The following is a 22,532-nucleotide window of genomic DNA, read 5'->3' on the forward strand; positions in this document are numbered from 1 at the left end:
TTTTTTTTTTTGATGGAGTCTCGCTCTGTCGCCCAGGCTGGTGTACAGTGAGGTGATCTCGGCAGCTTCCGCCTCCCAGGTTCAAGTGATTCTCTTGCCTCAGCCTCCCAAGTAGCTGGGTATACAGGCGTGTGCCACCACGACTGGCTAATTTTTGTATTTTTACTAGAGATAGGGTTTCTCCATGTTGGCCAGGCTGGTTTTGAACTCCCAACCTCAATGATCCGCCCGCCTAAGCCTCCCAAAGTGCTGGGATTACAGGAGTGAGCCACCGCGCCCAGCCCCTCAGGATGTTTTCTGAAGGCAGCAGGAGTGTAAGTTCTCTGGGAGCAGAGACTACCCTGTCTCAGGATGTGACTGCCAACCAAGCCTTTATTGAGCACCTACTGCATGCCAGGCCCTATTCAGATGGGGAACATGCAGCAAATGGGACCGAGAGCCCCCTGCCCCATGGAGCTCACGTGCTGCCTGCCGTTAAGTGTTGAGTAAATATTTGTGGTTGGTTGATGAAAATCTCCTAGAGGCAAACAGGCCCTTGAAGGAAAGACGAGGTGGGCAGGGGGAACAGAAGGGAAGTGAGCAGGAGGAAGGGGCACATTGACTGAGCACCTGCTACCTGTCAGTCATCACAGTGACTGCTGGCAGCCCTGGAAGTGGGGCCTCCCCACGCTGGAGCTGCTGGGGCCAGGTCTCTGCACCTTCCGCCGCTCTGGAGAACTATGCAGAAACAGCTGATACTCCATCTAAACTCATGGGGAACACAGTCTCCCATTCATGGGGAGCTGGGGACAAGGTAACCTGCAGTCTGGGACCCATGGGGTTGGGAACAGCCCCGCATCCTCTGAGCTCTCGAGCCCTTTCTCAGTGGTGCCGGGAGGAGAGCTGTTTGATACCTGCTGGCTTTGGGGGGATTAAGCCTATTATGGAGGCTCCTGGGGCTTATCTGACGCCCCCTTTCTCCACCTGTTTTCAGATATTCCAGGAAGACCAAAGGGAATCTTCTATGTCCAGGCTGAGCCAAGAGCAGAAATTCTTTAATTAGCTTTCTCCTGGATCAGGGCCCTGGTCGTTAGGGGTGGGGTGGGGGGAGGGGACAGGGATCGGCGTCCTCTTTAAAGCAGAGATTACAAACCCAGGGTGAAGGGTTTCGGGGCAGACGCCAGGGATGGGCGGGTCCCGAGCAGGCCCTCCCCAGTCAGCGGCTCCTCAGGGTCTGGCAGATGGAACCTGCCACCAGGAAGATGCAGGGATGTGCTCTATTGAGCCCACGATCCCCAGGAAGCTGGCACGGAGAGATGCTTGGCACAGTCCAGGCTGTGTGCCCAGGTCTCCTAATGAATGTGGCTCTTCCCCATGTGACTATCCAGATCTGTAACTTCATAATTAGGGGGGATTTCCTGAAGGGGCGCCCATCTGCGAGAGGCAAGGCAGTGGGGGCCAGTGGTGCCAGGCGCCAGGCATCTGTCACCAAGCTTCATCTTCACGGCAGGGAGGAGCGGCAGGCTGGTTTACTCCCATTTTAAAATCAGCAAACCAAGGCCCAGATCTAAGCAGCTTGCCCAAGGCCATGGTGACGGAGTTAGCTCTGGAACTAGGTCTGTCCAGGTTCCCCCCAATGCCCCGAGTCCTGGCCCCATGAGGCCTCATGAAGAGACCAGGCTGAGGGTCAGTGAGCTGGAGGGAAATGCACACCCATAAGCCCCAGCCAGAGCGCCCTGGGGGGAACTAGACCTCCCCAGGAAGACCTCCCGCAGGAAGCCGTCCCTGAGCAGCCCCCAGCACCTTGGATTCCTGCACAGATGCACGGAGCCCCCACGCTATGCCCCTGCTGCCCCACTACACAATGAGCAGGGACTGGGTCTTAATCACTTTGTTCCCTTTGAATGCAGAAAGGAAGGTTGCATCTACCTTGGCTTGGGGAACTGGAAAGAAGACTGGCAGGAAGCCGGGGGCACAGAATAGGCCAGGCTATGCCTCAAAAGATGGGACAGAGGGAGCTGAGAGAGGAGACTGCTGGGGATCCCAGGCTGGAGCTCTCCCGCTAGCTGCCTTGCACAGGGAGGCACATGCAAACTGAGAGCGCAGGAGGCTGAGCCAGATGCCCGGGGCTGCGGCCGTATGAAGCATGGCTCGCGTTCTCTCCCTTGATCTCCTCCTGAAAGGCAGCTCCCCTGTGCTCCAAAAGCACTGGACGCAGGTGGAGCAGGCAGAGAAAGACATCTGGACCTGGACCCCATGGGCATGGCCCTACCACCCACCTCAGCCTCCCTTCCCAGTGCAGCAAGCTGAGCCACTCCCAGAGTGGGCTGCCGCAGGGCTCCTGTCCCGTCCCTGACTCTCAGACAGGTTTTCCCTTGGGATCTGGTCATGACAGGTGACTTGCAGGACCCTAGGGCACCCCAGCTGCCCGGGCTACATCTCCCTTGCTCCCCCTTGCAGCCCCAGCACCTGCTGCAGGAATTAATGAAATGAATGAATGAGTGTGTTACGGAGCACATGGGAGTGAAGGCAAACCCAGGTCTGGGGAAGTTCCTCGAGGGTAGGGTTTCTCAGCTGGGACCTGGAGGATGGTCAGTCAGCCAAGGAAATGGAAGAGAGGGTGCTCCTGGCAGAGGTAAGTGCCCAGGCAAAGGCCAGGAGCAGAGACAGAACATGCAGCTATAAAGCCCAAAGTCACCCAGCCCGGCTAGAATGGATAGGGTAGTAGAGGGAATGAATGAATGAGAAAACGCAGAAGTTCTGGGGCCGGATGATGGAGGTGGCCATCAGGGCAAGAAGGCTGAGGTCACTACAAGAGCTTCCTACAGTGGAGGATGCCAGGGGATTCCAAAGAAACCAAGATAACAGCCAGGGCCGCCCAGCTCTGGAGGTCCCCATGTCCATCACAGCCACTCCACCCCGCCCTGAGCTTTGCAGTGCACCCCTGGCACCAGCCGTGAGGTTGCAGAGAGAGTTGAAACCCTGAAGCAGGAAGCAGCATTCCCCCAGTGAGAGGCCAAGCCCAGAGAGACCCCAGCCTCTGCCAAGGAAGCGTGGGGACCCCAAGGGCAAGGGAGCTGGGGGGTAGGGGTGAGACTGGAAGCTGAACCCACAGGGAGGAGGGAAAGCAAAAGATACAAAGGCAGTGGCGGCGGCAGCCCCGCTGAGACTTGGCTGTGAGCCAAGATAAGCCCTGTTTATCTGGCATGAAGCAAGTATTTCCAGGCACCTACTAAGTGCCGGTTTGGTGTGAGATGCAGGGGTGGGGGACAGCACCTGAGGAAGCGCCAGCCTCCCCTGGCTGCGCCACACCTGTGCATACCAATACTTCCAGCACCCGCCTCTCTGGTGGGTGAAGAATGATGTCTCTTATTTCAATTAGCTTTTTCTTGATTACTAGCGAAGTTCTGCATCTTTTCACTTGTTTACTGCCCATTTGTTTTTCTACTACCGGGAATTGCCTGTCCACATCTTTTGCCCATTTTTCTTATTGATTTGTAGGAGCTCTTCGCATATTAAGAGAGGAGTAGAGAAGCAACCTTCTCCTAGGGCAGGGCCCTCAGAGTCTACCTCCAGGGTCCTCGGTCCCAGGGAAGGCAGGAAGATTTGTGTGGGTTGCTGGGTGCTCCCGCTGAATCTCTGCCCCCTGCCTGGCTCTCGATCAGCCAACTCTGCCGAAAGATGAGGCATCTCCTGCAGGTGAGAGCCCCTGCCAGGCCTGCATCCTGACTGGCAAAACCCAGAGGGCTTATTTTTCACTTACACTGAGAAGTCTACACTGCCAGTGGCTGGCAAGGTGCCCCAGATGGCACCTGAGGGGAGCCAGCTGGCATACCCGGGCATCGCGGAGAACAGAATGACTCTCGCCATCCCAGGTCAGTCTGGCGGGGACCATATGACAAAGGGGACAGGTCCTGAAGCTTCAGGCCGGCCCTCCCACTAGAATTCCAGGCCCCCTCCCAGTCCTGGCACACACCTTCCCTGTCCCCCTTTCCAGCTACGACGGTCCCTAAAGAGCAACCCCAGCCTGTGGGAGACACCTGAGCCCTTGCCGCTTGCCCTTGGCCACCTGACCTTTCAGGGCCAGAACCATCCCTGCATTTTATTTTCCCTCCAGAGCATCCCACATTTCAGCGGACAAACACGCAGGCCATAAAACTGATTTCCAAAGCCTATAAAGGCAATAACATTTAGGGAGGAGGAGAAATAAAGCCCCTCCTTTCCCGGAGTAACGGCTGCCAGGAGTCCTCTAGGGGCCCCGTCTGCAGCTGGAGAGGAGCAGCGCAGGGCCAGCCCACAGCCTTTCCTGCGCCAGGTGGTAAATGGCCACCCAGCACATGTTCCGAGGGCCCACGGCAGCCAGAGAGACTGCAAACTGCCTGCTCACCCTCTTCCCTGATGCCCCTGCCCACGGCTGTGTGGTTCCCCAAGAACCAGGGAAGCCTCATTGGCACCCCATGCCTGCCCTCTCTCCCGTTCCCCCACTAAGCTCCCTGCAAGGACCCCTGGAGCAGCTTCCCAACTGGTCCAAGTCACCCCTGCTGCAGCCAGCGCAGGGGACGGGCCATGCTGCGGGCAGCCCGGTGGATGTCCTAGGTAGTCAAACCCACCGTCCTGCTCCCCACCACGCTCAGGTGAGCCCTCTAGGGAACGCAAAGGATACTGCCACAGAGGTGGCCACCATGACCTTGATGGCAGAGTCAGAGGGGATCCATCAGGGACCAGAAAGCTCAGCCCTCCCTCAAACTCTCCAGACACCCCATCCTGGGCTGTCACCAAGTTCACTAACCAGAACAACACCTAGAGTGGTCACCGTGTGCCCACACCTCCTCATTCATTCAAGTTTCCTGGATCCCAGACAAGTCACTTACGGTCTCTATAGCACAGCTTCCCAACCTGAGAAGTGGGACCCACAACCGCCTCCCAGGCCATGACTGTGATGGTTATTCTGGGCTGGGAGAGTTGCTGGATGACAGTGGGATGCATTGGCAGCTGCAAAGCTGGGTCCAGTATGAGGGCAACGTCCAGAGGGGAGGGGCCTGCCTGGAGGCAGGGGGATACACCAAAGGACCCCAACAGTCCTTTCCAGGCAAGGATGCAACAAGGCCGGGAGACAAGGCCTGCAGAGGTAACATTCCTGCCTTCAGGGTAGACCCACCAAGGAGGGTCGGGGGACCCCCCCACCCGAACTGTAAGGGACCCGGATGGCTTCCAGGAGCCCCAGGCCTGGAAGTCACTCATCCTCCTTCTCCTCTGGGATTAGAACACATCGTGACGTGGAATTAGCCACGGGCTCAGCCTCTGAAAAGAGGTGGAGAGAATTGGGAGATGGGGATCTTCCAACCAGGGAGCCCCTCCCCACACAGGGGTATCCCCAAGTCTCTGCAGGGACAGGGGCATGAGGAAATGGGGGTGCCAGCCCCCAGGAGCAGTGGGGAGGGCTGGTGCGGGGCTAGAGTGGGCATCTCAGCATTTGCATGGAGAGCTCTCTGTGGTGCTGAATTTATGCAGCCGCCTTTGTGATTCCTAAGGCGAGACGAATCTCCAGGCCGCTTTTCTCAGCAGGAACAAGGCTTTTCTTCAAATCGATGGTGACACATTTTTAAACTCCGATATTAAGGAGGGAAAGATTTTGCCAGCCCCCCGGGGGCAACCCTTATTAGTCACAGGCTCATCTGAGAGAAACAGCAACAGCAAACCCAGTGGGCCTGAGCAAGACAAGAGGCCCAGAGGCCAGCCGCCGTGAGCACGACACAGGGGAGTCAATAGCGGCAAATAGGAGGGCAGCGGCGGGGGGGTCTCCCGAGCTGAGGCACAGCCATGTAAGGGGCGAGCACTTTGGGACGGGCTCTGGAGCAAGGGATAAACCATCCTTGGGGGAGATAAAGAACAATTGGTGAGGATACTAGAGAGGAAAAATGAAGAAAAAAGGCCAAGAGGAGAAACAAAAGGAGGCATTCAGCCAAAATTTAAATTGACTTCCAAGCTTGGAGTTAAGGATCCTAAAATCTTGTTATAAACTTTGCAGTGGCTGCTGGGAAGCTCAAAGCTGCATTTCATATTCAGTTGCAACAGATTTACTCAGCCTAGTTTTGAGGTGTCATCTGGGCCGGGTCAGGAAAGGATACCAGGAGCCAAGATACCCCCAAGTAGCCATCAAGAGTATAAACTACAAGGGCAGATTTGAGCCATAGTTCCTCGGAAGGCCACATACCAGCATCGAGTGACAGGTGCCAGGGCAGACAGCAGGCTGTGACCAGTAACCAAGCAAGAGACTGGTGACCTGGAAAGCATGTGCTGAGGGCATCCAGGCCACAGAGTTCCAGGTGGGACCAGGAGCACAGTTCTTAGAAGATACCCAGCTCAGCATCCCCTGCTGTGGCTTGGTTCTTTTTATTCCTGTTTTAATGGTTCTCAATTTTACTGTTCCTATTTTTCAGTGGAAATAAGTAAATGTTTTTTGTAAAAATTAATGCCAGCTTGGCCGGGCGCGGTGGCTCAAGCCTGTAATCCCAGCACTTTGGGAGGCCGAGACGGGTGGATCACGAGGTCAGGAGATCGAGATCATTCTGGCTAACACGGTGAAACTCCGTCTCTACTAAAAAATACAAAAAACTAGCCGGGCGAGGTGGCGGGCGCCTGTAGTCCCAGCTACTCGGGAGGCTGAGGCAGGAGAATGGCGTAAACCCGGGAGGCGGAGCTTGCAGTGAGCTGAGATCTGGCCACTGCACTCCAGCCCGGCCAACAGAGCGAGACTCCGTCTCAAAAAAAAAAAAAAAAAAAATTAATGCCAGCTCACACGCCCATTTCCTGGTTGACAGTAGTCACCATTTACTGAATTCCAATGACTTGTCAAGTGTTTGCATGCACCATCCTCCGCCTTCAGAGGGGACATCGCTCTCCTGGTTTTACAGATGAGGAAACTGAGATTCAGGCGAGAGGTGTATCCTGGCCAAGGTCATAAGAGCTAGCAAGTGGCCACAGCAGGACTTGATCCCAGCCCTGTCCCATGCACACCAGAAGGCTCCTGCCTCCTCATTAGGAAGAAGAGGAGGCTCGGTAGAGGCCAAGGCCAGGGAGGCCCTGAGAGGCAGTCGGCTGACCCACAGAATCCCCTCCCTGGTGCTGCCTGGTCTCCTGCCGGGCAAACGTACCCCACCTTCCTGTGACCCTCATGGGGAAAGCTCCCCGCCAACTGCCAGAGGGGATTTAGCTCCTTTGACAATTGAAGCTGCAGAGCTCTCGTCACAAATGTCAATTCTGGGCCATTTGCTTCGTAGATTTTAATGTTCCTGTTTCTCCTCAACATCCTCAGCAAGGTAGCTCTTGCTTTTCAAAAGGGACGTGGCGTTTGATGATGTTTAATCCGTACCTGAAATACAGCCAGGCGGCAATAATAAAACAGCCGCGGGTCCTGCTGGCAGAGGAATGGCTGACAGCCGGGCCTCTCTCTCCACCTGCGACGCTGCTCGCCTCCGGTTTTTACTGCAATTACAATGTCCAAAGAGGGGGAGGAGGCAGCGACGGGGAGGAGAGTGGGGAATGGGCGTTCAAGGGCCACTTGTTGCCACTGGGAGGTGGGTGCCACTGATGGGGACTTTTTTTTTTAAGACAGAGAGTTGCTCTATCGCCCAGGCTGGAGTGTGGTGGCGCCATCTCAACTCACTACAACCTCTGCCTCCCAGGTTCAAGCAATTCTCCTGCCTCAGCCTCCCGAGCAGCTGGGATTACAGGCACCCACCATCACGCCTGGCTAATTCTTGTATTTTTGTAGAGACGAGGTTTCACTATGTTGGCCGGGCTGGTCTTGAACTCCTGACCTCAGGTAATCCACTCGCCTTGGCCTCCCAAAGTGCTGGGATTACAGGCGTGACCCACCATGCCAGTCCCACTGATGGGTTTTAATGAACCGAAGGGAATGCCAGTCATGCCTTAGAAGAGGAAGCCGCTAGTGACCTCTCAGCCCCGCCTCTGCTCACTGCCTCCCGCACCACTGTCAGGACAAGCTCCATCCTGGTACCCATCCTCCCCGAGGTCTGCAGCCCACATGCTCTCCATGCTCCCGCGTCCTCCTGTCCTCCCTGGCTTCCATCTCCTGACATCTGGCGCAGATATAAACAGCCGCGTCCCCGCCCCTGCCAGGAGTGCACAGAGCAGGAGATCCCCGCACAGCCGTGCCTACCAGGGCAGCCTGCTTCCCCATAAGGCTCCTTAGCCGTGAGCCATCATGAATTCCTGTATGTCCTTCCAAGGGCAGGCATGCTTGGGCTGCCCCCACTGCAGAAGAGCCCTGTCCAGGGATGGAGACCCAGAGTCCATGGAGCTGCCCCTGCCCTCGAGGAGCTCAGGGTCCTGTGGGTGGCGAAGTGAGATCCCTCACTGCTAATAAGAATCACTACCATTTGTGAGCCCCTCCAGTGTGCTGGGCCTTCCAGGCAGTAATGAATTTTCTTCCTATTAATGCCCCCATAAGGGACAGACGGGGAAACCCCAAGGCCTAAAGAGGCAGGAGCCTGCCCGACATAGTGGTGGAACCAGATCTTACCCGGGTCTGTCTGGTAAACAGCCACTGCCCTGGCCTCTGGGACCTCCAAAGCTGCCAACCAAGCATGCCAGTGCAATCCACCCCAGCCTGGACCTCACCACCGACCCCAGTGGCAGAGAGCTGGGGTCCATAATGGCACCACCGCAGTGGAGTTCAAAAGGCGAGCATCTGAAACACATGAAGACCTGAGGAGGGTGGCGGCTGCAGGGGAGGCCTTCAGGGGCCTTCTCTGGCAGCTTAGGCCTCAGCAGATGGCATCCAGGCCCTGACAGGGCCATTCAGTCACCCAGCTTCCCTGGGGACATCCCCTGTCCTAGCCCGCCTCGCGGGGGCCCCGCTGCACAGGCCGTTTCCATGTGAACACACATCTTTCCCAATGGAAGGCGGAGCAGGCACAGACCGCCCTGCTAGCAGTGGGGAGAGAGGGGCCCAGCCTGCCTGTCCTGCACCCTCATGGTCAGGAAACCCATCCAAGAGACTCTGGCGGTCAGGAGAGGGCCGTCCCCTTGGCCATGCCAGGTCCAGCAGGTGACTCGATTCCCTACCACGAATATGGGAAGGAGGTTCCTTCAGCCCATTCAGGATAGAGGGACCATTCCCCTGTTCCCAGCCCCACCAAGCGCTGGGTGCAGGGCAAGTGCTAGCTAATGGGATGCCCGGATCAGCAGGTCTCAGCAGCCCTCCCAGAGCAGCAGCTACAGCAACAAGAACAAGGGGTGGCATCTCCTGGGTGCTTGCTCTGTGCCAGGCACTGTACTGAGCATGCTAGACAAGCGGTCTCCTCTCAAACCCACAGTGCTGGGGCTGGGTCTGCATGCACTCTTATCCCTGTTTTACAGACAAGAAAACAGGCTCAGAGAGGTTAAGTGATTTGCCCAAGGTCACACAGCTGGTACACGGTGAAGCCAGGACTTGTACCCAGGACTCCAACTTCCAGTTACAAGATGTCCCATATGGCCAGGCACAGTGGCTCATGCCTGTAATCCTAGCACTTTGGGAGGTCTAGGCAGGAGGATCGCTTGAGCCCAGGAGTTTGAGACCAGCCTGGGCAATACGGTATAAATCCGCCTCTACCAAAAATGCAAAAATTAGCTGGGTGTGGTTGCATGAGCCTGTGGTCCCAGCTACTCGGGAGGCCAAGGCGGGAGGATTGCTTGAGCCCAGGAGGTCAAGGCTGCAGTGAGTTGTGGTCACACCAATGCACTCCAGCCCAGGTGGCAGAGCAAGACCCTATCTTTAAGAAACTGTCCACATGAGGCCAGGTGCGGTGGCTCAAGCCTGTAATCCCAGCACTTTAGGAGGCCGAGACAGGCGGATCACGAGGTCAGGAGATCGAGACCATCTTGGCTAACAAGGTGAAACCCCGTCTCTACTAAAAAATACAAAAAAAAAAAAAAACTAGCCAGGCGAGGTGGCGGGCGTCTGTAGTCCCAGCTACTCGGGAGGCTGAGGCAGGAGAATGGCACAAACCTGGGAGGCGGAACTTGCAGCGAGCTGAGATCCGGCCACTGCACTCTAGCCTGGGCGACAGAGCGAGACTCTGTCTCAAAAAAAAAAAAAAAAGTAAAGAAAAGAAAATGTCCACATGGAGAATCCACAATAGATGGAGCTCTTCGTGGTAGGGGAGGTGAGGAGACAGGGCCTGGGTCCTTGACTGGTAATCCTGCTATGTCCTGGAGGCCACGCCAAGCTCACCTGGCTGGGCCAGGACTCACCCAGGAAGCCCCAGGGTCAGGGTCTGGAGTGTGTCTGAGCCCACTCTAGAGGTCTAGGGAAAAGATTCAAGTCAACGCACCCACAGACACAGCCATCTGCACAGTGCCTGAGAGCAGGGGCACTGTGGCCATCGCATGCTGCTGCAGCCAGACCCCTTGATGTCCTAGGCACACAGAGTACTCACCCGTTAAACGGGCAGGCAAGCCGCGGCCTCCTGGGGAGCCCTGAAACCAGCTCAGCTGCGCCTTGCCAAGGAACTGGCAGATCATTCCAGGAGAGCGAGCCAAGGGCTGCAGATCCAGCCCTTTTCATGCTTGGCCAACTTAATGGTCCCCATTAATTTCAAAACACACACATTCCCACAAGCTCCGGCCTCCTCGGCTCAGCGCTCGGGTGGACAGCACACCGGGGACACAGGCAGGGGCCCAGGTGCGGGCGCTGAGGCCTCAAGGACGGGAAGGAGCCAGAGAGGACGTGCTCGGGACACTGGGCACAGGGTGGGAGGCAGGGTGGCCACCCCATGGGTGGATGGCAGACTCCAAGCTGTGGTTTTCTAACTACACGTCTGCTGTGAGGGGTAGAAAAGGCCCTTGGGTTTGCAGCTCTGCTTTGCCACCTTCCTGCTGTGTGACCCTGAGCAGGTCACTGTCCCCCTCTGGGCTTCAGATCCTCCCCTGTCCTCCTCTACAGGACTCCAAATGCCAGGAGGGCAGGCACTGGGTTACACTGGGCCTTGTACCTCCAGCGCCTCGAAAGGAGCCAGGAACCTCATGAGGACCCAGAAATGCCCACCACCGTCCTAATCTGTAAAATGAATCAACCACTTCAGGCCCAGAGGAGTGGGGTAGGGGGCTGGGCTAGGCAGGAAGAGGGGACTTAGAGGGTGTCAATGGTTCGTGCAGCCCCTTCCACCATCTGAGCAACTCTCAAGGGCATGGAGTCATTTATCCATTCAACAAAACATCACGTCAGGCATGTTGGCTCACACCTGTAATCCCACCATGGGGGAGGCCGAGGCACGAGGATAACTTGAGCTCGGGAGTTTGAGATCAGCCTGGGCAACACAGGGAAACCCTACCTCTACAAAAAAATTCACAAAAGAAATCTACTGAAACCCAGGACAGAGAGTTACTGGGTCCGCAGTCTACTCTCACATTCCCCGCGGAAATGACAGAAGAACTTCGGGTAAGAAGAGGGGACTCGGCGGAAGACCTTGGGGTGGAAGGTCCCTGGAAGGTCCTTTCCGAGTGCCGCCCCCCGGCCAGTGCTCCACTCTCTGGACCAGGCCCTGCGAGCCCATGAGGGCATCTCAATAATTCAGGAGGGATCCATCATTTATGAATTTATGCAACCACTGCTCGACCTTGTGGGGATGAGCCGCCCTCTTCCTACAGTGGTGGAAATTAGCTCCTGGCCGTGTCTAGGTGTTCTGGGCTTTCTAATGTGGGGAGGGGGCCTCTTGGACCCCAGGCGTCCTGACTGGCCCCCCTGAGCAAATCTGCCCCTCACTTCCAGACGACCCAGAGGGAGTTAGCGAGAAAGCAAACCTGGGCCGGGGATGGTGGCTCACAGCTGTAGTCCCAGCACTTTGGGAGGCTGAGGCAGGTGGATTGCTTGAGCCCGAGAGTTTAAAATCAGCCTGGGCAACATGGCGAGACCTCGTCTCTACAAAAAATAAAAAAATTAGCTGGGAGTGGTGGCATGCCTGTGGTCCCTGCTACTCAGGAGGCTGAGGTGGGAGGAACACTTGAGCTCAGGAGGTCGAGGCTGCAGTGAGCCATGATTGCACCACTGTACTCCAGCCTGGGGAACAGTGTGACCCTGTCAGAAAAAAAAGGAAGGAAGGGAGGGTGGGAGGGAGGAGAGGGAGGAAAAGGAGGAAAGGGAAGAAAGGAAGGAAAGGAAGGAAAGGAAGGAAGGAAAGAAAGAAAGACCTGATGGTCTCTCTCTTAAACCCCAAATCTGATTCCCAGCCCTGCCTTTTACCCAGCGCCATGACCCATGGGTGCCTCAGTGTCCTCATCTGTATAATGGGGGAAATGTCAGTGCCTGACTCAGACATGAGGCAACGTGTGCAGCGTGTCGAGCAATGGGAACACTCAATACCAAGCGGCAGGTGACAGGCCATCCTCAGTCCAGAGCCGGGGCTCTGTGGGGCATGCCGGAGACTTAAGGGGGCTTGGGACACAGGAGGCCAGGCAGGCTGAGGGAGCTGGAGCCCACCAGGAGGCCTCAGGAGACCCAGGAGCCCAGATTCAGATGTTAGTTCCATCTTTTTTACAACAACCCCTCCCCCTGCCCATGGCAAACTTCTGCCCCACCTCTCAGTTTCCTGGCCGTGAGGACACACAGGACACACCACTCTCAGAACTCAAATTCATCAACCAGGAAAAAGAGAACAGAGAGGAGGTATTCCCTTCCCCCAACCCCGACACACACACACACACACACACACACACACACACACACACAAAATTTCCTGGGGGCTCTGGAGCTTGGCAAACCTCCCATCCCAGCTCTACTACCATTTAGCTGTGTGACCTTAAACAAGTTGCTTCACGCCTCTGAGCCTCTATTTCACCATTAGCACAATGAGACTGAAATAGTGCAAGAGAGGTTAACTGCATAGGGTATGAATGCAGCCTAGACCTAGAGGGAGATACCTCCCACCCCACGCTCTGGGCCTCCCTGTCCTTATTATCTTATGCTCCCTGCCCCCATTTTTCCACTCAGCAGCCCAAGTGATCTGACCGAGCACCCCCAACTCAGGCCCGGGCCGTGGCTCACTCCAGACCCCTCAGAGCCTCCCCACAGTGTTCCATCCACGTGGCCCCACCCTGTCTGTGCTCTCTCCCCGAAGAATGCTCTTGCCCCAACTTCTGACTTAGCACCCCGTCCAACCCAATCACCCTCTCCTCCAGGCAGCCTTCCCCCTGCTTCCCTCCCCTGCAGGCCAGACTCCTGTCTCTCACGGGCTGCACTTCCTTTTCCATTCACACGTGTCACCCCTTATCTGGAATTAGAGACTGTGTCCTCTGCAGCCCAGGCCCACCCCATGGTGTGGTGCACAGCAGCCGTATCATCTATGTTTGTTGCATGGATGAAAGTGTCTGAGTTCTAATTCTGGCTCAGTCACCTGCCGAGGTGGGACGTGTTATTTGATCCCCGAAAATGGGGCAACAATTCTGCCTGCCTCTTGGGCCTCTGAGAGCACTGCACATATCCAGAGTGGCCAGAGCACTGGAAAGTGGCCCGGCCCGGCCTGCACTTGGCTTCCCCTGAGGAGGAGGGAGCTCAGGGCCAGGCCCGTGTAGCTAACAGGTTCCAGCGGCAAAGTCTGCTGTGCAGCCGGCCCTGGGCTCGTTGCTGGCCCGGCCACCTCCCCTGCCCACTGCGGAGAGGTTTCTGCTGTCGTGGCGGTCAGCAAGCCTCAGCAAACACATTTAAATCTGAAGTGACAGATAAAGCGATTTACGGCGACAGTTTAGCGTCAGATCACTTCCCACAAGGCAGTCCGCATCCCTCCGGGCCCCCTGCTTGGTAGTCCATCAAGGCGGTCTCTAAATCACTGACTCCAAGCGGCGCCCGGGGATGGCCAGGCGCAGGGGCGGGGGGCTGCTCAGGTGGCCACTCAAGTCCTGGCCTGCTCCTTCTCACCAGGCCAGGCTCTGCTGGGCCCTCCAGGCAGCAGGAGAGGATGAGGCAGGGGCTGCCTGTGCTTGGGAGGAGGGCGGTGATAAGCGGCCAGCAGACTCTCACAAATCAAAGCCCCAAGACTTAAGGAGACAGAGCGCCACTTCATGACTTATTTTAAATAAATAAGCAGCTTAAAAATCTCCCCACGAGGTCAGCTTGTCGCTGTGAAACATGGCTTCCCACCCGTCCCCGCTGCACGCCCAGGCCCCTCAAAGGCTCGCCGACCCGCCTCGCCTCCCGCCACCTCTTTGCAGAATTAATTGGTCCCTGCGGCGTTGCGTGGCACTTTGTTCAGACCTTGCTCCTAGCGCTTTGTCACATTATATTCTGCTTAGTTGCTCTCACTCCTGACTTCCCAGTAGTCATTTCCTGGGGACTCTCCACATGCCAGGTCCCGGGCCCAGGGCTGGACAGGCCTGAACTCCTGTCCTCCTCACCCCTGCCCTGCGGTGGGACTGATGCTGATGCCATTTCTCAAATGAGGAAGCAGAGGCCATGGCGTGGCCAGCAGGGGCGCTGGGATCCCGACCTGCTCCTGGCCACGGTGCGCACGGCCTGCTCACCGCTCTGGGCTGGCGTTGAAGCAAAAGATCCCTTCCATCTTCGCACAAAGCCTTTCATCCAACTCTGCCCTGTCCTCTTATGACCTGAAGACCAAAGCCAGGCAGCCAGACCCCTGGGCTGGCCAAGAATGGGAATCTTTTTTTGAGATGAAATCTCGCTCTGTCACCCAGCAACCAGGATGGAGTGCAGTGGAGCAATCTCAGCTCACTGTAACCTCTGCCTCCCGGGTTCAAGTGATTCTTCTGCCTCAGCCTCCCGAGTAGCTGGGACTACACTGCAACCTCTGCCTCCCGGGTTCAAGTGATTCTTCTGCCTCAGCCTCCTGAGCAGCTGGGACTACAGGCGTGTGCCACTGTGTCCGGCTAATTTTTGTATTTTTAGTAGAGACCGGGTTGCACCATGTTGGCCAGGCTGGTCTCAAACTCCTGACCTCAAGTGATCTGCCCGCCTCTGCCTCCCAGAGTGCTGGGATTACAGGCGTGAGCCACCATGCCTGGCCAAGAATGGGGATCTTTCTTTGTGCCTGGACATGTCCTGCCCGGGACTCTGCTGTCAGGAACAAAAAATCCGCACACACAGGCCTGGTGCACCAGGAAACTCAAGGGCAGGGAGGTGGCCTAGACAAGGTCACTGCCTCCCTGCGGTAAAAAGGAGACACAAACACCCTGGAAGCCACAACACCCCCTAGTGGAGACTCTGAGACCGGTGCTATCTCCAGACACAGGTCGTAGGCAGGGCTGGAGAGGCAGGCACCGGCTCTGAGAACCTCCTCCTCCAGATGAGGGGACCTGCGGGGGCTCCCTGGCTTATCTCCTGCACGCGGCAGCCCAATTTCATTAAGACAGATGTGCCATGCTCCTGTGGGCAGGAGTCATGGCCAGTACAGATGGCAGGAGCCTGAGACTCTCCCGGGTGCTGCCCGAGCAAGCGGCCTCAGCTGGCAGCCCGCTGGGACAGGGCCCAGGGAGGCCTGCACTGTGCCTGAGGGTGTGGGGGTTTGTCCCGTCCCTGTAACTTCAAGCCCTGCCACCCGCCAGCCAGGCATCCCACGTCTATGCTTCTGCCCAACTTCCCACCTCACTCTCACCACATCCCATACAAACACACATCACACCACACGCACACTCCATCACCCACACCCCACGCATTACACAAGCACAGACACACACATGTATCACACACACGCATCACACACATCACACAAGTGCATATGCACACCCCCCCCACATAGGCCAAACTCCTGACCTCACACACACACTCTATGACACACACCCCACGCATCACACGAGCACAGACACAAACACGCTATATCACACACACACACCACACACATCACAAACACAAGGCCGAACTCCTGACCTCACACACACACCATCACACACATCCCAATCACATCTCATAGCCCAATAACGTAAGAGTGGAAACCAGTCCTGAATTTCAAATGCCAGGAGATCAGTAGGGAAACCGAATCTGATTTTCTTATTTTTATTTGTTTTTTGAGACAGGGTCTCACTCTGTTGCCCAGGCTGGAGTGCAGTGGCGCAATCACAGCTCACTGCAGCCTCGACCTCCCAGGCTCAAGCGATCCTCCCACCTCAGCCTCCCAGGTAGCCGGGACTACAGGCATGCACCACCACACCCGGCTAATTAAAAAAAAAAATTTTCTTTTTGTAGAGATAGGGTGCCACCGTGTTGCTCAAGTTGGTGTCAAACTCCTGGGCTCAAGCAATCTTCCTGCCTCAGCTTCTCAAAGTGCCGGGATTACAGGAGTGAGCCACTGCATGCAGCCTCAGAGTCTGATTTTCTTTTTGATTTTTTTTTTTTTTTGAGACGGAGTCTTACTCTGTTGCCCAGGCTGGAGGGCAGTAGCACAATCATGGCTTATTGCAGCCTTGACCTCCCAGGTTCAAGCAATCCTCCTGCCTCAGCCTCCTGGGTTTAAGTGATTCTCCTACCTCATCCTCCCAAGTAGCTGGAATTACAGGTGCATGCCACCATGCCTGGCTAATTTTGCAAATTTTTAGTAGAGATGGGATTCTGCCATGTTGGTCAGGCTAGTCTCGAAACTCCTGACCTCAAGCCTGCCTCAGCCTCCCAAAGTTCCGGGATTACAGGCGTTGAACCCCCACTCCTTTTTTTTTTTTTTTTTTTTTTTTTTTTTTTTTTTTTTTTTTTTTTTTTTTTTTTTTTTTTTTTTTTTTTTTTTTTTTTTTTTTTTTTTTTTGGAGATAGGGTCTCACTCTGTCACCCAGGCTGAAGTGCAGTGGCACAACCGTGGCTCACTGCAGCCTCAACCTCCCAGGTTCAAGCAATCCTCCTGCCTCAACCTCCTGAGTAGCTGGGACTATAGGCACACATCACCATGCCTAATTTTTTAAAAAAATTTTTTTGTAGAGACAGGGTCTCACTGTGTCGGTCAGGCTGGTCTCAAACTCCTGAGCTCAAGTGATCCTCTTGTCTCGGCCTCCCACGGTGCTGGGATTACAGGAAGTGAGCTACTGCCCCACCCCCACCCCCCGCCCCCGCCCAGGGTTGTTTCTTAAAGGCCTGAGGGAGGTCACAGGCAGATGCCTCTTCAGGGAGGGGAAGGAGTGAGGGGGGCAGGCAGGGGGACAACTGGCAACTGCCCTCTCCAAGGATCCCCAGGACCCTGCTGAGTGGCAGGAGAGATGCCCACAGCCTGGCTGGAGACCCCTTCAAGCCCACAGCTTTTCAGGATGGAAGAGGGTGGGGGGTTGGGAGCTCCCCCCGCCCCTCTTTCCCTCACAGCCCTCTCCTAGCTCCCACTGCACCCTTCCCCTCCACATCCCTGCAGCTGGACCCAAGCCCAGGCAGCGACAGCCCCTCCCATATGGCAGCAGGAACAAAGAGAACCGCCCCCCACAACAAAATCCAGAAGCTCCGGCGGGCGGCCAGACCTCAAGCTCCCAGCCCAGTATGACCCGCAGCGTTCTCCATGGGCCACTGACGCCCGCGGGGCCAGCACTGCTCCTGGCTTCAAAAATATAAATTTAAAAATCCCCACCCCAAGATAATTGCTCTCTCCTCTTGCTTATTGTGGTGGCTCCGCGGTAGGCACTGAGAAGCAATTATTCACGGCTAATGATTATAATCAAGTCAAATAGAATTTAATGGACACGTATTCTCTTCCTGCTTGAAACTTTACATATGAATTAAGCACATATGGGTTTCACGAGGCACAGACGCAGATTTATGCAGCCCCGAAAAGCCCCGCCGCTGTGGACGACTTTTATTCCACTAATAAACAGGCTGATTTATGGGCTCCTGGGAACTGCGATCTCTGCTGCCCCCTGGTGGGCGAAGGGTCTGGGGTGGGAGCCAAGGCCACCCAGGACCCTGGAGGCCTGACCAGTGCCAAAGCCACTTTGAACGCTGGGGTTCCACAAAGCCCTGGACGGCCGAAGGAGACTCCGGCTCTGTGTGGGAAGCCTGTGTCCAGACCCTGCCTCCGCCATTCCCTGGGATTCCAGGTGGGTACTGGGTCCTCCTGGCTGTGAGATTCTAGAACAAAAAGATCCCAGGAAAACACACCAAGAGGAGTGTGGGTAAACTGAGGCAAGCAGGGGGAGGCGAAAGCTGATCATCTGCAGGAGGTCCCATGTCCCTCAGCACCCCCAGGACAGGGGTGATGCCCAGAATGGCGCTGATGACACCAGTTTCAGCACCAATGCGAGGTGCTGAGCCCCGATTCCCATCTGGTGATGAGTGACCGCCATTTGCATGTCACGTGCATCAGCTCCAAGTGCCCCCAGCAACCTGATGGGTGCTTTCTTTGCTACCCTCATTGTGCAGAGGAGGAAACAGAGGCCTAGGCAAGGACACGGAGAAGGGGAGTCCCCAGAGAAACTCAGCCAGCACTGCCCCAGCCCTGGCCCTGGTGCAAATGGAGCTGGCACTAAAGCACTTCCGATGGAGCTGCTGCATCCAAAGCCTGGCGACTCCCAAGAGCACTTAGCAAGCGGCGTTAATCACGCCCACAGCGCGGGTGCAGCCTCCAGAGTGTCCCCTGTTCCATCTGCACCCGCCAACACCCCACCTTGTTCCCTGAACCCTTTCTTCTGGCCCATGTTGCAGCCAATCACCAACCCGGGGGACAGAGCTCACAAGATACCTCATTTTCCCTCTGGCCACTTTGCAGCTCAGCAAGAAGATACCGCTGGGGTACCTCTCACACGCTTGCCAGTGACTGGCAGGGCTGGAGTACCCACTGTCCTGCCTGACTGCCCTCTCAGCCACAGCCCCAAGGCTCTGCCCTTCTGCTCCAGGCCAGCCCCTCCTGGGCACAGGCAGCAAGAACACCCTCCCCCAGGCCGCTGTAACATCTGCCAGTGCAGATGTGGCTTTGTCTTAGCCGTGTGGCCCCAGATGGACTAGCAGTCCTCTTCCTCGTGGCCCTAGAGAAACACACCAGAACCACCTGCAGAAGCCCAAGGTGACTCTAGCTCCCCCTGCTCCCCTCAGCCAGCCACTCTGAGCAGAAACTCCTGCCTACGTGTAACCTGTCACCTGTGTGTCTCGACAGGTAATGTGTGGGCAAGGCACCCCCATATGACTATCCAGCTTTGCAGTCAACGGTGGGAAGACGCACAGAGCAAGGTTGCTTCAGGAAACACAACTCAGACCCCATGGACCAGGCCCGGGGCAGCTGAGTGACCTTCGCTCTCCGGATCCTAGAACCCAAAACTCAGAGAGATCAACGGAAATGCTCACAGTATCGGCGCCACCAAGCCCCAGAGTCACTGGGGGACAGCGCTGGAGCCAAGCACGACCACTGCAAGCCCAAAGTGGAGACGAAGGAGAATCGAGAAGCTCCTGGGGGTGCCCTGGGCCTGCACAGGCTGGAGAGGGGCTGGCACGGCAGGGTTTTCCCATGAGCTGGAGCCCAAGATGACAGGATCTGCCCCCCAAATTCAGGGTCTGAAAAAGAGCCCCCCTTCCTCTGATGCTTGGTGCAGACGCCAGGTAAGCAAAGAAGCAAGTGAGCAGGCGGGCGAGGGCCGGGGTTCAGCCGCCACTCGACCTGTCCCACAAGCCACCTGCTGGACTTAACCGGCCCTTGACACCCTATGCCAAAGTCCTTTCCTGGCACCTTTGACCTTGCCAGACAACCACTGCCTGCGTGGAGAAGCAGCCCCCTTCCTCCCTCCCACAAAGAAGCAGCCGGCTCCCATACTCATCACAACAAACTGCCAAGCCAGCAAGAGGCGAGCGCAGGAAGCTGAGCAGCTCCCGTTTCCAGGCGCTGGAAAGCGGCCAGGGCACCGCAGGGGACCTCTCTGCCCCCACTATCCCTCGACAAGCTCCTTCACCTGCCCAGGTCTGAAGGGAGGGCAGGGCAGGCCAAAGGCAGAGGAAGGCAGGTGGTGGTTGGGGCCTCTGTGGCCCCCCAAGGTCAGACCTCTCCGCTGTGGTCTCTGCCTTCCTGGCAGGGAAGCCCAGTTCCAGCCCAGCTCTCCCACCTCCCCGGCCACTAATGGGTCTCAGTGGAGCAAGGCGCCCCCGACACAGCAGGTCAGGGTTTCAAGGGAAGAGGAGCCCGAGTGGCCGACGCGCTGGGCTGCCATGGCGCCAGCAGGCCGTCCTTGCCAGCAACCCGAGCCTCACTGGAGCCAGGTGGCGTCCACCCAGGCCTGGCACAGCAGAGTAGAGCAAAGGCAACGGGGCGGCCACCAGGGTTCTGGTTCAGGCCAGCCACTCACCGGCGTTGACGATGGCGTCCACCTCCAGCTTGGTGATGTCGCCGCGGAACAGGGAAATCTTCTCATTGAGCTGCTTGTCCTTTTTATACCTGGGCTCCTCCACCTTCACAGCCACCCCTGGAACAAGTAGGGGCCAGGGAGGTCACAGCAAGGCTGCCCACTGCAGAGGGACCCAGCCAGGGCCCAGGGGCCAGGGCCTTTCCTATCGACCTCCCTCCACCTCCAGAGGCAGCCTGCAGCATGATGACTGCTGACCCAGTACCAGGAACCCACGCTGAGGAGCACCTACTGTGTGCCAGCATCACGCGGGGACTCCTTGCATCTTGACAGCAAGGCCACCAGCAGGTACAGTGCTAATATTATCCATCCCATTTCACAGAGGTAGAAACTGAGGATTAGGTGGGTCAGGGACTTGCCCAGGTTTATGGGTCACCAGGCCTGCTGTCTCACCAACACACTCTACTGTAAGCAACCAAATCGCACTTCAAACCCCAGCTCCCTACAAGCAAGTAATCTCAGGCAGGTGGCTCACCTAACCTAGGGCTCTGTTTCCTACCATATAATGGGGATAAAAATTGCACTTGTGTTAATAATTGAATGAAGTGGCCAGGCACAGTGGCTCACGCCTATAATCCCAGCACTTTGGTAGGCCGTGGAGGGCAGATCACTTGAGGTCAGGAGTTCGAGACCAGCCTGGCCAACATGGTGAAACCCCATCTCTACTGAAAATACAAAAATTATCCGGGCATGGTGGTACATGTCTATAATCGCAGCTACTCAGGAGGCTGAGGCAGGAGAATCGCTTGAACCCAGGAAGCAGAGGTTGCAGAAGGCTGAGATCATGCCACTGCACTTGTCTCAGCGACAGAGTGAGACTCCGTCTCAAAAACTAAACTAAATAAAATAAATAAATAAATAATTGAATGAGGTGGCCGGGCTTGGTGGCTCACACCTTTAATCCCAGCACTTTGGGAGGCCGAGGCGGGCAGATCACTTGAGGTCAGGAGTTCAAGACCAGCCTGGACAACATGGTAAAACCCCATCTCTACTGAAAATACAAAATTAGCCGGATGTGGTGGTACATGCCTGTAATCCCAGCTACTTGGGAGGCGGAGGTGGGAGAATACTTGAACCCAGGAGGCGGAGGTTGCAGTGAGCCAAGATCGCACCATTGCACTCCAGCCTGGGCAAAAAGAGGGAAACTCCGTCTCAAAAAATAAAACAAAATAATTGAATGAGGTGATACACGCAGAGCGCCTGCCTGCAGCAAGCACTCGATACACGCTGCTGGACTTGCTCTTCCTGTCTGCACGATTCTCCCAAGCCACGGGTCTGGAGCCTGCCCACCAGGGCCTCCCCCAGAGCAGGGCCTACCTTTCGCCATCTCCTTCCACGTCGGGATCTTCTTCAGCCTGACAAAGTCCTTGCAGAAGTAATGTTCCTCCCGCTGCTTGTCACTCAGGCCCTTCAGAAAGGCTGCAGAGGCAGGAAGGAGCGTCAGGGTGGGGGCAGAGGAGCTGGCCAGGTGCTCACACCCCCACATCTCCCTTCTTGCCTTATCCAAGAATGCAAACCAGCCCTTCCTGTCCATTCTTCCCTGGGCACACAGGGCGGGCATGCTGGGGCAGCCTCAGAGGCCCCTAGAATATCTTGTCCTGCTGTCTTTGTTCAGGGAGGGAAACTGAGGTCTGGGGAGGCTGAGGGACTGGCTCAGGCATCGCAGACCTGAGTTCAGAATTCAGCTCTGCCACTTTCCAGCAGAGTCCACATCTCTTTGGGTCCCCCATTTCTCCCTGATTAGAACGGGGGTGAAGACGTCCCCTGAGGAACAGCTCCAAGCTTCCTCCCACACACTAAGGCCAAGCCGGTTGGCAGCACTCAGCCGGTGACATTATCCATCAGTCCCACCGCCAGTCAGTTCTGCCCTCACTGTCACTGCATGTAGGCAGCGGGACAGCTGTCCTCCTCCAGGAGCTGCAGGACCAAGCGGACCTGGCACCTGTCCCCAACATCCCCCCAGCATCGGCTGAGGGCTCCCAGCATGACCAATGGGGATGGAATCACCCCCATTTTACAGATGAGAAAACTGAGGCTCAGGAAGGGTGGGAGGCCACCCTCACACAGCAGGGACTTGAGAGAGGAGCCAGGTACCCCCCACCCGCTCACGGACTCTGGGTCTACCCTGGCTGGCTCCCCCTTGCCTGGGCACTGTCCCATGGGCTCCACCTTCCCTTGGGGGTGGCACCAGGCACAGAAACCTGGAATCCGTCTCAGAAAGGCCCGCCCCGACCGCGCCGGGCCAGGCTCGCAGC

The 22,532-nt window shown here is 56.6% G+C and overlaps 1 protein-coding gene across 1 annotated transcript in view; it reads right to left on the reverse strand.

The window, feature by feature from the left end:
- The window catches only part of MACROD1 (MACRO domain containing 1), a 176,250-nt gene that overhangs the window by 131,962 nt on the left and 21,756 nt on the right, over positions 1 to 22,532 (reverse strand). The window contains exons 2-3 of the mRNA XM_011993586.1: positions 21,595 to 21,696; positions 20,221 to 20,337 (exon numbers count right to left, since the gene is read on the reverse strand). Of these exons, the coding sequence (XP_011848976.1) occupies positions 20,221 to 20,337; positions 21,595 to 21,696 (219 nt within the window). The remainder of the gene's footprint in view (positions 1 to 20,220; positions 20,338 to 21,594; positions 21,697 to 22,532) is intronic.

This window comes from Mandrillus leucophaeus, unplaced genomic scaffold, assembly GCF_000951045.1.
Source record: "Mandrillus leucophaeus isolate KB7577 unplaced genomic scaffold, Mleu.le_1.0 Scaffold43, whole genome shotgun sequence".
Taxonomy (NCBI): domain Eukaryota; kingdom Metazoa; phylum Chordata; class Mammalia; order Primates; family Cercopithecidae; genus Mandrillus; species Mandrillus leucophaeus.